This window comes from Podarcis tiliguerta, assembly GCF_965153285.1.
Source record: "Podarcis tiliguerta genome assembly, chromosome: 7".
NCBI lineage: Eukaryota > Metazoa > Chordata > Lepidosauria > Squamata > Lacertidae > Podarcis > Podarcis tiliguerta.
This window is the reverse complement of record NC_139540.1, coordinates 37747139-37760849: the sequence shown is the minus strand read 5'-3', so window position 1 is coordinate 37760849 and position 13711 is coordinate 37747139. Positions and strand designations below refer to the sequence as shown.

General features: G+C 39.1%; 1 protein-coding gene across 4 annotated transcripts in view; it reads left to right on the top strand.

The window, feature by feature from the left end:
• The window catches only part of RP1 (RP1 axonemal microtubule associated), a 177878-nt gene that overhangs the window by 79285 nt on the left and 84882 nt on the right, over positions 1 to 13711 (top strand). For all 4 annotated transcript variants that reach the window (XM_083450883.1, XM_083450885.1, XM_083450884.1 and 1 more), the window contains 2 exons: positions 897 to 1060; positions 8898 to 9114. In XM_083450883.1, the coding sequence (XP_083307009.1) occupies positions 897 to 1060; positions 8898 to 9114 (381 nt within the window). The remainder of the gene's footprint in view (positions 1 to 896; positions 1061 to 8897; positions 9115 to 13711) is intronic.

The window sequence follows — 13711 nt, the reverse complement described above, 5'->3', positions numbered from 1 at the left end:
CTCAGCCACTCAATCCCTCTCTTGCGATAAAGAAGACATTCAAAGGAAAGCAAAAGTGGGCGAAAAGAGAGACTGTGATTCCAGACTCAACCTTTGTTCACCAATTAACAAGCAAAAGGTTTTCCCCTCCCTATTAATATAGCTGAAGTACACACTGTGACATTTATTACTAACAAGTCTGTGGGTTGGTATTTTATTAATTGTGTTTGCTCTCTGCAGACTGAATTGTAATTGCTAAATGGAGGCTGCTGCAAATAAAGGCAGAAAATCTCTAAAGTGATTGAAGTGAACATAATTTCTGCTTTTTGATGTAGGAATGCAATACTAGACAGTAGTGATCTTACCTAGTCCCAGTTAGTTATGTTTGTACTATCCTGCTAAATTCTAGATACTGTAAACTAAGGGATACATGTAAGCATGCAGGGGGTTACTTAGAAATGTCATTGTCCATCCAACTGCAATTACAAGCAGCTAATCATATGCAATGCATTAGTGTTAAAGATGCATGATGTTTTCCCTCTAGAACAGGTATAGCCAATGTCTAGGTGTTGTTGGTCACCAGCTGTCATCAGCCCCATCCAGTATGGGCAGTGGCCAGGGATGTAATCCAACCATATCTGAAGAGCACCTCATTGCTCTAGAATCTAATGCAATCTTGCCTTTAAATATTTATTATTATCCAATGCAACCTTTGTCTTCAGCATTTTCTCACTCACCCATCTCTCCTTTGAGCACTACCTTCCCTATTTAATGGAACAATTACTCCTGTTCTGTAAACTTAGTGATGCATTGTTTGCAATAAAGCCAGTATTACACACATCTCCAGGCACATGGTAGTCCCCGAGATAAAACTGCTCAGTCAGTGGCACTCATTTTCATTTTGTTTTTACCTGCAGGAGAAGATTGGAAAATCACTGTAGTCACTGGAGGTTTTGAAACAGCTGGCACAACAGCAACTGTGTCCCTGTATGTTTATGGAGAAAATAAGGCTTCTGGTCCTCTTATTCTGGGATCTGGGAAACACCAGCTGTTTAATCCCCACAGTACAGATACATTCAAGGTACAATTGCACTGCATATAAATAATTGAGAGTTTACTTACACAAGCTATGCAGAACAGGTTTATTCCAAGGTGAATAAGTAATAGATACTTAAAATGATTTCATTGTAATGATTTCAGTTCCACATTTCATTTTCTGAATTGTTCATTGATATGGCGTGCAGCATCCCTGGGAGAATAGAGTAATTGTATATTTATGGCAGTAATCAACTTAACAGTACATTACTAAGATTAGTGTTCAAGCAGATGATTCAAGTCCAGGAAGATTGTAAGCCAATATTGGATATCTACTTCCCCATTCCTTTCTTCTGCAGTACAATGTTATTATACTGACTTCAGGATTTTAAGATTACAGCCTGCCAGGCCTGAGCCTGACCTGGTGACTGGACCATCCACTTCAGCCACTAGTCCTCACGCTTACAGGCATCCTTATCCAGGAATCATCCACAATTTTGAACATGACAATCAGAAAACAGATCCTAGTTTTGAAGCAGCCAGTAGGTCACTGAGGCAGCATCAACTACCCATATCTTCAGTTGTTTGACACCTATAAAAAAATCTGGCTGCTTCAATCTCCATTAGCAATTGTGAACTAGGATGCTGTGGTTATTCTACATTAATCAAGCATGCCGTCATTTCTCTCATTTGGCTTTATGAGCCAAAAGCCACATATAACCCCCTTTCACCCCTTTCCATTTTTAAAAAAATTAAATGTGCAAAAGGTATATAGTTTATTTTTATAATAGAGATTTGATTTTCTGGTTTTAGAATTAGAGTGAGGGAAATGGAAGGGAATTCTACTCCCTTCTGTGTGTTGTTGATATGTTAAAATACTTGTTTTAGATGTAAGAAATGTTGACAGTGATGGATAGGTAAGTACACTTATTGCTTGCAACAGTGAAATGAAATGTAAGAAGACAGAAGGGATGCCTCTCGTCACTGTACTGTGCTGACAGTAATGTTCTGAAGGTTAGTAAGTATTGACAGAATGTCTTGCATAAGCAGTGGCTGCATAGGTTTAAGCTGTCTGCCCCTTCAGAACACATCACATAGCTTGGCACATATCAGCGCAGTTGGCAATCTGTGCTTAAGATAGTTTTGGAACTGAAATAGCAGGTGATAAGGAATGAAGTGTTTTACAAAGCTCTGTTGTGGGATGTTCAAATGATGCCTACTGTAAAATAATTCTGGGACCTTGCATAGCCAGTGTGGTACTCCAGATGTTGCTGGACTCCAGACCCCATCAGCTCCAGTCAGCATGGCCAAAGGTCAGGGATAATGGAAGTTGTAGTCCAGCAACACCTGGAGGTTGCCATGTTGGCTATCCTTGGGTAAGGATTCAGAAGAGACTGGGAAATATAAATGCTTAGGTGTTTAGAGGTTTCCTTAGCTGTTTTTTTTTTTTTAAAAAAAACAAACAATAACAACAACATGCAAGTTCTTCTGTACTGATAGAGTGAAATATTGTTTATATTGGCAGAAGAAGTCACCTTAAGTGTAAATAATATTTCCCAATATCTAGGAGAGCAGGGAGATCTTTCACACATCTTTCACATATGAGCTCCTCCTGAATGTAATCTGAAACCAAAGTGATATGCAGACTTGGAGTCCATAAATATGATGAAGTTGGATCAATGAAATATTATTATTATATCAATGAATATAATATTCCAAATTAAAGCAGGAAATCAGCTCCATGTTCAACATACTGTGTATACTTTGGATGGCTTCTTTCTTTGTTTGGCAATCATTTGTAGCTGAGTAAGATTGTCTTCCATGAACATGGTCTTGACAGTATGTCCATAGGTGACTGTGGAGGCCATTTCTGGATCCACATGTCCTTCCACAGTGGGGATATAGGTTTCCAGGTGGGAGTTGAGGATGGTGAGGATTTGCCAAACATGCCCTCCTCTAAGTCATTTGTCCCTTTCATCCTGAGTTTCTTTAAAGTCCATGACACCTTTGGTACAGGCTATTCTCCAATGGGAGCACTCACAGGCCAGTGTTTCTCAATTGCTGGTGTTTATATTATATTTTCAAAAAAATTTCCCTGAGAGGGTCTATAAGCCTCTTTTGTTGACCACCAGCATTACGCTTTCCATTTTAAAGTTTGGAATAGAGTAGTTGCTTTGGAAGACAATAATCAGGCATCTGAACAACATGACCAATCCAGCAAAGTTGGTGTTGAAGAATCATTGCTTCGACATTGGTGAACTTTGCTTCTTCCACTACACTGATATTAGTTTGCCTGTCTTCCCAAGTGATGTGTAATTTTTTTCTGGAGACACCGTTGATGGAAGCTTTCAAGGAGTTGGAGATGGATGGATGTGCATGCAGAGAGACAGAGCATTGGAATACTCACCCCTCTCCAGCACTATCAGATGGAGATATTTCTCACCCCTGTCGCATACAAAAGAGGCATATGCACTGCTGGGAAAGCAGTGTAAGGCAAGGCTCCATAGATCTTGATGGTTCCATAGCCAGGCAGAGTGGTGCTGCATATGGAAGTTTCACTGAGAATTAGGAGCTAGAACTTCTCCTACCCACTCTGCACAACTGTGGCTTCTCCTTGGATGATGAAACAAAAGAACCAGTGAGAAAGAGAACTTTCCTCTGCAAAGGCAGCAGACTGAATTAATCTCCTTACTCCTTACTCGCTTTACCAGTGGCAGAGTAATATAAGTAAAGAACAGGAAGCAGAATGACATGATAAGGTTGTTAAAAGATGGTCTCATAGGACCACAGCATATGGGAGTTGTGTGATATGACCTTCTAATGCTTCTTAAAGCTTAAAAGCAGCATGTGTGGGGGGAATTTCCTTCAGTGCAGTGATACTGGGGTAGAGGATGCCCAATTCCCAAAGTGAAATCCTCCCACCCCATCCTGCAACTGCTAATACATTTAACCCTGGGATTCAACACAATGGACACAAAGTGAAAGCTGGATTCTGTCTATGCTTGATACTTGCAGAATAAAACATATTCACAGTGAATCAAAGTCACCCTGCCTTCTTGACTATGAACTCCAAAATGCTTCTGATCAAGTACCTGGAGCAGCACTGGTCCACTTAACTATTGTCTTGGTAATACCTTTGAGGTTGGAATTCTTCTCAATTAAATCATGGGGAAGAAGAGGGCAACCTTTCTTGCTAATATGGGGTTTGGACAGAAGATTGAGACATGGATCTCTTATTGGGTTGGAGACGTCAAGGTGTGAGATCACATGTTTCAGCCCCCTTTCTCAAATAAATTGTTCTTCTCCAGTGGTCAAATCTCCAGTTGCTCACTGGAGAAGGTGGACTGGTCACAGTATCATTAGTTTTAAGGCAACTCCTCTCTGTTTTTCTTTACTCCAAGTCTTTTGACAGGCTTTTGAAGATTTGCCAAATGCTGTCAAAATGGATATACTCAGACTTTCTCCTTAATATAATATTTAGATAGTTCTTGAGACAGAGGCCTTACAGTTTGTATCTTAAAAAGGAATGCCAGTAGTGTTCTTTAGGTTTCCCTAGTTTTCCCCCTTTTTTATTTTTTTAGGGTGCTTCCAGATGGAAGCTTCATTCACAAACTGATCATTGAGTTATTCCAAACAGGTCATTGGCAACAGGGTTTTGTTTTGTTTGTTTTTTACCCAAAGGGTAAATCTGGATGAAATGGGAGAAAATATGGGTTGGCATATTGATGCTAGTGATGTCATAGTGGATGCTGCAAAAAACTTGCATGTGTGAGCACTTCTGGCCCCACAAAAAACTCCTGTCTGGAAGCACCTTAGTATCACATTAAACTGAAAACTACCTTTGCAGCCAAAATAATCTCCTAGGTCCTAGAGCAATGTTTATCAACATTGTCAATAACTGTAGACTCATGTAATGTAAAAATAGTTTTTCAATGAAAGATTCGTAAATGCTGCTTAGAATTTGCATTATACCTCTGAATACCAGTTGTTAGTTATTGCAGGTGAGTAGAGTGCTGTTACAGTCATGTCTAGACTCCCCACAGGCATCTGGTTGATCACTCTGAGATAAGGATGCTGGACTAGATAGTCCATTGGCCTGACCCAGCAGGCTTGTCTTATGTTCTTATGTCTCATGCCATAGCAAAACAGCCATGGACAATTGTGTAAATGAAAACAAGAATTTGGATAGTTGTGTTGGTCATTAACAAAAAGGGGGGAAATAGCAAAATATAATATACTTAACAAATAAAAACTGTTTAGTGGTGCAGAGCTATTGGGAGAGCCTTTTCATCTACACCACGCCACAGATGACACTCCTCTGAGAGCTTCCTCATTGGCAAACAACTGCATTTCATGAAGTCCAAACTGCTGAGATATTGATGTACTAACTGACTTATAAGTAAGATAGCTTCTTCCAACCTTAAACTGCAGCAATACTAAGCACTACATTTTGTACGTCCTTTCAGAACTCATCACATGCCACTGAAATGTCTGGCTGAATTTCCAAGAGAAAATACACATTGATTTGTTGGCAAGGAAATACGCTGCAATTATTTATAAATTTGGAAAAAATATTAAGTCTGTTTTTAATGTGAGAACAAGTTGAACTTTCTCCCACAAATGTTTCTTCTTCTTTAAGATACAATTTAATCATTAATGGAAACCATGTTCTATTCCTTCCAATCTGGTGATACATTTAATTAGATTTGCTTACTGAACAAGGTTTCATTTGTGATCAGGGACTTTTGCTGCGTGGACACTGAAGAAAGCTGAAGGAGGGGGGAGGAAAAGCATTGATGGAGTGTGCACTTCCTTAGGATCAGATAGAAAATATGCCTCTCCCACTCACTAGATTGCACAACTGTGGAACCTTTCTCCTTTCCCCAGTGATGCTTGCTCAAATAATAGCCTGACCAGTGTAGTCCATGCATTGGTAACCTCAAGGCTGGATTGCTACAATGAGCTCTATGCAGGGCTGCCCTTGGGCCTGGTTTGGAAGTGGCCAGGGTGCTTATGACTTGACAACATGTGGTACCATTGTTAACATCTGAACTGACTGCCCATCTACTACCAAACCAGGTTAAAGGTCCCCTTATTAATCCCTGAACAACTTAGATCCAGGGTACCTTAGGGACTGCTTAAAGCCTTACATTCCAGCTTGATCACTGAGGTCATCTGCAAGAGTTTTGTTGGTTTCCCCCCAAATTGGCAAAGCACATCTGACATCAACATGAAACAGCTCCCTTCTCAGAGTTAAAATTCCCAGAGTTCCCTGGGAAGAGGGATGGATTGTTAAACCACTCCAGGGATCGTAGCTTAGGAGGGATAAATGGTTGTCCTAACAATTCTCACCACCCTTAGCAAACTACAGCTCCCATAATTCTTGGGAGGAAGCCATGATTGTTTAAAGGGGCATCAAAGTGCTTTAAATGCACAGTGCGAATGTGGCCTCTGTCTACTAAGGATCATATTTGTGTTAACTACTCTGAGCAAATATAAGCATATCCTCTTATTTTAGAAATATAGTTTATCTGGTGTACAATAGCAAAAGGGCTAGCAGATTTCATATGATAACAAGCAACTGTCAGAAGTAATTCCATGTAGTAATTTCAGATGTATGCGCAGTGTTTCCCCTGGTAACAAAATGAAAGCTAAGGAGTGTTTGCCTTTTGCTAAAGTTCATGCTGAGCATGACTACTGTGTTTGTACTTCAACAGGAGGAATGCTTTGGAGAGGTAGGCTGTCAAGTACATACATTTAGGACTGCTGTCCAAATGCTGCCTGTGGCCATATTATGGCAAAACACAGGTCAGAATCCCCAGCTATCCCCAGTTTCAGTATCACATGCTATAACTGAAAGAGGAGGGAAAGGGGGTGCTGACTTGATGAAGTGTGCTTTAGTGTTCTGAATAGAAGAACTGAGCCTGCACTAACTCTCTTAAAAGGCTGCAGTGCACCATTCAAAACCGAAGGCATTTATGTCAGTTTGTCTGTTTTAGACTATTCCTTGCCTGCAGGCACATCTTGTGTAATCTGCCATGGTATATTCTGTAGAGAGTTAATGTTTCAATGATTGCCTTGAGGCACTAGGTGGGAGTAGATTAGTTCTGGTTCTTTCTCCGTGATTTTTTGGGCAGCACCTCCATTGGCCTCTTTTACCCTGGATTATCAAAGTATGGTTCTGCTGTCACCCAGGCCATGGCTTCAGCCTTCATAATTTTACTGGGGTTAAGAATTCTCCCATCTAACTGTGTGGCAGGAATATCATATTTATTTTTCCTGCGGTGTGTTCATTGCGTTTTCATTTTCTATCATTTGTTGTCATGGACATGTTTAAGCGTGCTTATGAAGGTTACAATTACTTAGCACACTCCTTTCACAGTCCAGGCCAAAGTGGAGTTTGTATCTATTTTCTGTATTCTGCATGACACAATGCTTGTGTTTTTTTAGCTAAAATGCAATTCACTAGTAACTCCCATGAATAAAACGCCTGCACCTTCTTTTTTTGGTAAAGGATTTTAAGGGTGCTATTTTAATTAGTGCTATTTTTCATGTTGAAATTTGTCCACTTGGTGGGCCAAATTGGATATCTTTTTTCTTTTCATTTTCTAAAGTTGCTGATAGTTTTGAGAAAGTGAGTGCAGAATACTTGTACCTACCCACTTGTCAAACTCCTCCAGCATGGCTGTGGGCCCAAATTATACGGGTTCCTACAACATGCATAAAATACCCACACTGGGAAGAGGAAAAGAGGTAGATGTCAGCTATGGCACCACTGGAACCAGATCTGCTGCTGCTCCTTCCTCCACCTCCACCTTTGGCAAAGGTTGGTTGGCCCTGCCTGTAATGTAGGCATTACACACAGGTTCAAGAGAAAAGAAATCCATAGCTGTGGGGCTACCATAGAGATGGATTTCTATCACATGGCTGCCATCCTTGCTAGTTTGTGGTGTGGGTACACTTGGAACTCAGCTAGATTGCTAAAGAAAAAGCATTTTACAGTGGTACCTCTGGTTATGAATGCTTCTGGTTATGAACACTTCAGGTTATGAGCTCCACTAATATGGAAGTAGCTGCTCTTGCTTGTGAACTTTGCCCCAGGATGCGAACAGAAATCACGTGTCGGAGGCGCACGCACAGCGGAAGGCCCCATTAGTGAAAGCATGCCTCAGGATAAGAAAGGTTTCAGCTTAAGAATGGACCTCTGGAACAAATTAAGTCAGCAGTTTGAATCCCCACGATGGGGTGAGCTCCCGTTGCTCGGTCCCAGCTCCTGCCAACCTAGCAGCACGAAAGCACATCAAAGTGCAAGTAGATAAATAGGTGGGAAGGTAAACAGTGTTTCCGTGCACTACTCTGGTTTTGCCAGAAGCGGCTTTGTCATGCTGGCCACATGACCCAGAAAAACTGTCTGTGGACAAATGTCAGCTCCCTCAGTCAGTAAAGCGAGATGAGCGCCACAATCCCAGAGTCATTCACGAATGGACTTAACTATCAGGGGTCCTTTACCTTTACCTTTAAGGTGCTAGTGGAAGGAATTTTTTTATTGTTTCGACTACGGCAGACCAACATGGCTACCTACCTGTAACTAAAGTTTACAACGTGTTTTCCTGAAATGCTTCTTTGATGTGTCTAGATCCAGCCTAGGAGAGCTTCCTAAGCAGATCTTAAAGTGCAAGCAGGAAGGTACTGGTGTAGGCAGTCAAATAAATAGCTTTTATTTTATATATCACTTATGGATGACTTACTGCACTTAGGGGGGAAGATGATTGGTATACCTCTTTGGTAATATGTACTAATCAGGGGAGTTTTGTGATGGGCGAATGAATTATAATGGGCCAATGAACTATAATAATAGCTTTTGCTATTTTATTATTTTGCAGATTAATCTAAAAGATGTTGGAGAGCTGTATAAAATCCGGATTGGCCATGACAATAGTGGACCAGATCCTAGTTGGTACATTGATGAGATTAGAATGAACTCGCCATTGGACCAAGAAATTTGTTTACCTGTCAACTGCTGGCTGTCTGAAAGCCAAGGTGATGGAGAAACATGGAGAGAAATAGCAATAGGGAGGCCTAACAAAGCACTTATACCATGTGAGTATATAATTACATATATTAAGCTACACGTGTAAAGGACTGAGGTCCACTGAGCATCTTTCATGAGTCTTCATTGCAAAGAAGTGAAACCAAAATAAACAGCAGAAACTGTTAGAACGTAAGTTGTTACCCTTTCCCCTTGTCTTTCAGGCACTGTTCCTGGAGCTATGACCAAAGTGTCCTTAAGCTCAGTTATTTGTTTTAGCAGTTTCTTGCTGTTTAGAAAGAGCGAAACAGAAGTTTATTCAAAGAGTTATGACCTTCAATTTCACCGATGGGATCTGGATGGGTTAGCTTTTCACTATTATTAATTATAGTTTAATTGACAAGAAAAGAACCTGTGTGGTGTAATGATTAGACTGTAAGACTAGGAGAGGGGAGATCTGTGCTTGAATTCCTCCTCAGTCATGAATCTCAATGGATGACCTTGGCCCATTCACTATCAATGTCACAGAGTTGTTATGAGGATGAGTGTGTGTGTGTGTGTGGAACTATTTATACCACCTTGCACTCCTTGGACGTAAGACCAGATATAAATGTAATAAATATAGAAGAAAAGAGTAGTGCCTCCTGGTGGGAATACATGTGCTATCAGTTAGGCAAATGTTATTCAAGATGAAATAAAATATCTGAGGGTATTCAGAGATTCAAAATACAGTAAATTTATGTTTGGCTTCCTGATGAACTGAATTATTTATAGAATCCAGGAATTGTAGGCCTAGAAGGGAAATGAAAGGCACCAAGGTCAAGCTTCTGCATACCAACTTAACATCATGGACTAGGTCATTCATAGTATAAAGTATACCACAATAAGAATGAATGAGAAGATGAAGCACAGGATAAGTGCTTGTAAGGCAGGATAAGTACAGTAGAAGCCACCTAAGATCACTCAAAGGAAGGTGAACGAGAACTTTGTGAGACCAAAGTAGGAAAGCATTCCATGTCAACATCAGCTGAACATGGGATCAGTCCGTTCTAAAAGGCAGACAAGTGCTGCCCCCAAGGAGTAGGTGATAGCCCTCTGCTGCTCAAAAAGGAGTTGAGTTCAAGTCCTCACATCTGGAGTAGTGGAGACAGGCACCATGAGAAATCCAGTGTTAGCTGTGCTGAAGTTTATTATTTTTATACGTAATTGTATTTCTACCATACCATTTTTAGCTTTATTGTAAGCTGTTTTGTGAAGGCTTTTTGCCTTGAAATGTAGGGTGTACTGTAAACACTGGAATGAATGAATGAATGAATGAATGAATATAAGCAAAATAGGTACTGCACAAGAATTCACACAGCTATATTGTAGTAGCTACATTCTGTAGCCATTCTCTTGATTCAGCTGGAACAAGAACTTGTGCACCTCCAGATAAACATCTTTGGTATCCTTAATGAACAGAAGACAGCTTCTATATGCAGAAGGGCACCTTTGGATCCAGCCCAATAATAATGTTTTAGAGTAAATGAGTTTTCAGTGTGGCCAGTATTTTTCATTGGATGTATTTCCCGCCAAAGTAGAACATTTGTTCAGCTTTATTAATAATGGTGTTATAATGGTATATTTATATTTTCCTTCTCTGGCACATTATACTTATTGAAATATATTTGACAAATAAATGCAAATGGAAACATTATATTGCTGTCAGACAAGTCCTAAATTCATAAGTTTATGACTTCAAATTACCTATTGATTTTTGGTTCATTTCAATTGAATATCAATAGACAGCCCAACTAAAAACTTTTGCTCTCCCCCCCCCATCTCTGAGAAGGAAACTTTTACCATCTGCATTCCTATTTTAAAGGGATAATTGCTTAGAAGCACCAAATGTGCAGCCTTTATAGGTTGTTATATTACAGAAAACAAATGATGTATTACATGATACATAATTACAATCCAATATAAATTTCAGATCAATCTGGATATTTTTCCAGCGATCCATTCACTTAATTATAAAAAACTTATTTTGTACAGAATATGAAGTAGCAGAAGAAATTTTATTTCATAAATTCAACTGAGGTGTTAGCAGGCTTCATGTTGCTACTGTACTTCATTATTTATTGCTTTACAATCTTGCTTCTTTTTTATATTCTGCCACAATGAAACCATAAAGCTTGAAGATGGTTTTAATTTTTCTGTCCTTGCTGTGTAATTTCTCTGTCTTGCTATCTCTAGATAATGGTAGTTCTTTTTTTAAACATAATGTTTGACACACCTTCATATTTCTCTGCATCTTGCATTGATAGGTTCTCACTTTTTGATTGTCTTCTTTCATTATACCAATCAATGCAAAATTCTGACAATGAAATACTATTTCTCCAGAAGCTCTGGCCCAGCATGGTATGTTTTCCCCAACTATGTATGTTTTGTATTCTTCATAGTTCAAGGCTTATATTATTTTGCCTATAATTCCATGCCATTGAATTTTTCATCTCCCTGTCATGCTTTGTGTCTGTCTGGACCTTTATGTCTCATTTTCATATCCAGGTTCATTTTTATTTTTGTTTTTGCTTCTTACATCTTTCCAGAAATCCTTTCCTAGTAGTTTTATATGGCTGGTTTTTTTTGTTTTTTTTTTTACTCTGTTTGACAACTGATTTGTAATCCTTAAATCATAACTCACAGACAGGTAGACTCGAATAACTGCAGCATTAACCTTGAACTTGGTTTGAACATTGTAATGTAGTTCCTACTAGGAGAGTTTGAACAATCATATATCAGCATTATAATCTGATGTAAGAATCCTTTTGACTGCACATGCAGCACCTTTGCTTCTCCCTTTCTGGTGGACACAAACAAATTCAAATGTCTTACACTAATTATAGGTTCTTGTTTTGTTATTCTTTGGATCAAGCCAGGATATTAAACCATTTTCATACCACTATTTAATATGCTGGCTTCTTCCAAAGCTTATGAACCATGGTTTCCTATATCGGACAATATGGGAATCTATGGTTAGCAGAAGAATTCCTGGTTTGTTTGATCCTACTATAAAAAGTGGGGGCTAAGACTATGTGGTGCTTTTAAAGGGCACAAATGGCTGCTTTAAATTTATTTATTTAAATAATGTATATATTGTTTCACATTTTGAAAAGAAAAACATCTAAGCAGTACATGACTATTCCAAACATCACAAAAAGGTTACATTTTTTAAAAAAAGAAAACAACAATAAATACAATGCATTATTTTAAATGATAAAAATTTAGCAGTCAGTAAGAAAACGGAGTAACCTTCCCAGGGGTGCCAACTTGAATAAAATATTGGGGAGGCAGGTGAGCCCCACCCCACATAATCAACCACATTATGTGGCGCGCACACACCATTTGAGTGACAATGCCCATCAACTTTGGGGGGCCCAGCTCCCTCAAATATTTTAATGGGGAAGCAGAATGGAACTTTGGCCTCTGGGAGTTGGCTCCTATGGACCCTCCTAAGTATCAAAATAGGCCTGGGTAAATAAATGAGGTTTTAAAAGACATTTGAAACATATAGCTGGTGGGATTTCATGCACCTGTTTTGAGAGGAAATTCTGGAGTGTTCTTATTCATGACATGATTATCCGAATGTGGTCATTGTGACAAATGTTTAACAAACTGCAAGAGATACATTAATAACTAGAGACCTGCAGTTCAAGATCTGGCAGTGAATTTGGATCTTTATTTAAAAGTTAGCACTCCTAATCTCACTGACTCAGAAATGCCTAACCTTCGCCCTTTCCTAGTCAACCGCTTCTTTAATAGTTTGATACTTCCTGAAGGTTCCATGATACCGCAGAAGCCAATTTCTGTCCATTTTTAGACCATTGGTTGAGGGAACTAAATTAAGGTTACTCTTATTTTTTCTAGACTGAGCTCAATAGATTTTAAAAGGCCTGTTCTTGTGTCCCCAACCGTGACGTTTTCCCTAGAGCACCTCATCTTCTGCTACCATTGAAACTACATAGGGCATTGGTTTGACTCACCAGCAATTATGATGTTTGCTTTTATAAGCCTGCAAAGCATTTGAAGGAAAATACTGTTCAAATGCTCAGAGTAAACCTGTTATTGCTATATGTCCAATAAAAGTATACAAAGTTTGTCCCAGCAGATGGATTTAAGTTCAAAGACTGTCAGTCTGCATAGCAGAGACTTTCAAGATAATGTTTTCATGAGTTTGCTTTTAGAGTGCCCTGAATTTTTCAGATACACTTCAAAATATTGCAAAATATGAGGTGGGAAAAGAAAAACATTTGCCTGGTTCTGTTTGCCTTTTCAAATAGTCAGGAAATAGCTGATTGGAAGGGCGAAGTGGGCAATCATTGGCAACCTATTAAAAAGTAACCTTTGTTCTTGGATTTCCCTTGCTTCACTTAACAGATTCCTGTTCTTCCTTTGCTCTTTTGCCTAGTGATGTGGTGATTTTGTTTCTGTGTGATATAAGAGCTTGATTAATGCTCACCTTTAAGAAATGAATCTCACATTTGAATCTCATATTTTCTTTAAAATAAAAATAAAAATCTCCCCTTTTCACTCCAGGAAGCACCATCGTGATATTTACATTAATTGACTTAATTTTTGCCCTTCATTTCTTTTTCATGATCTTGTATGCTTCCAGATGAGTGTCTAAAT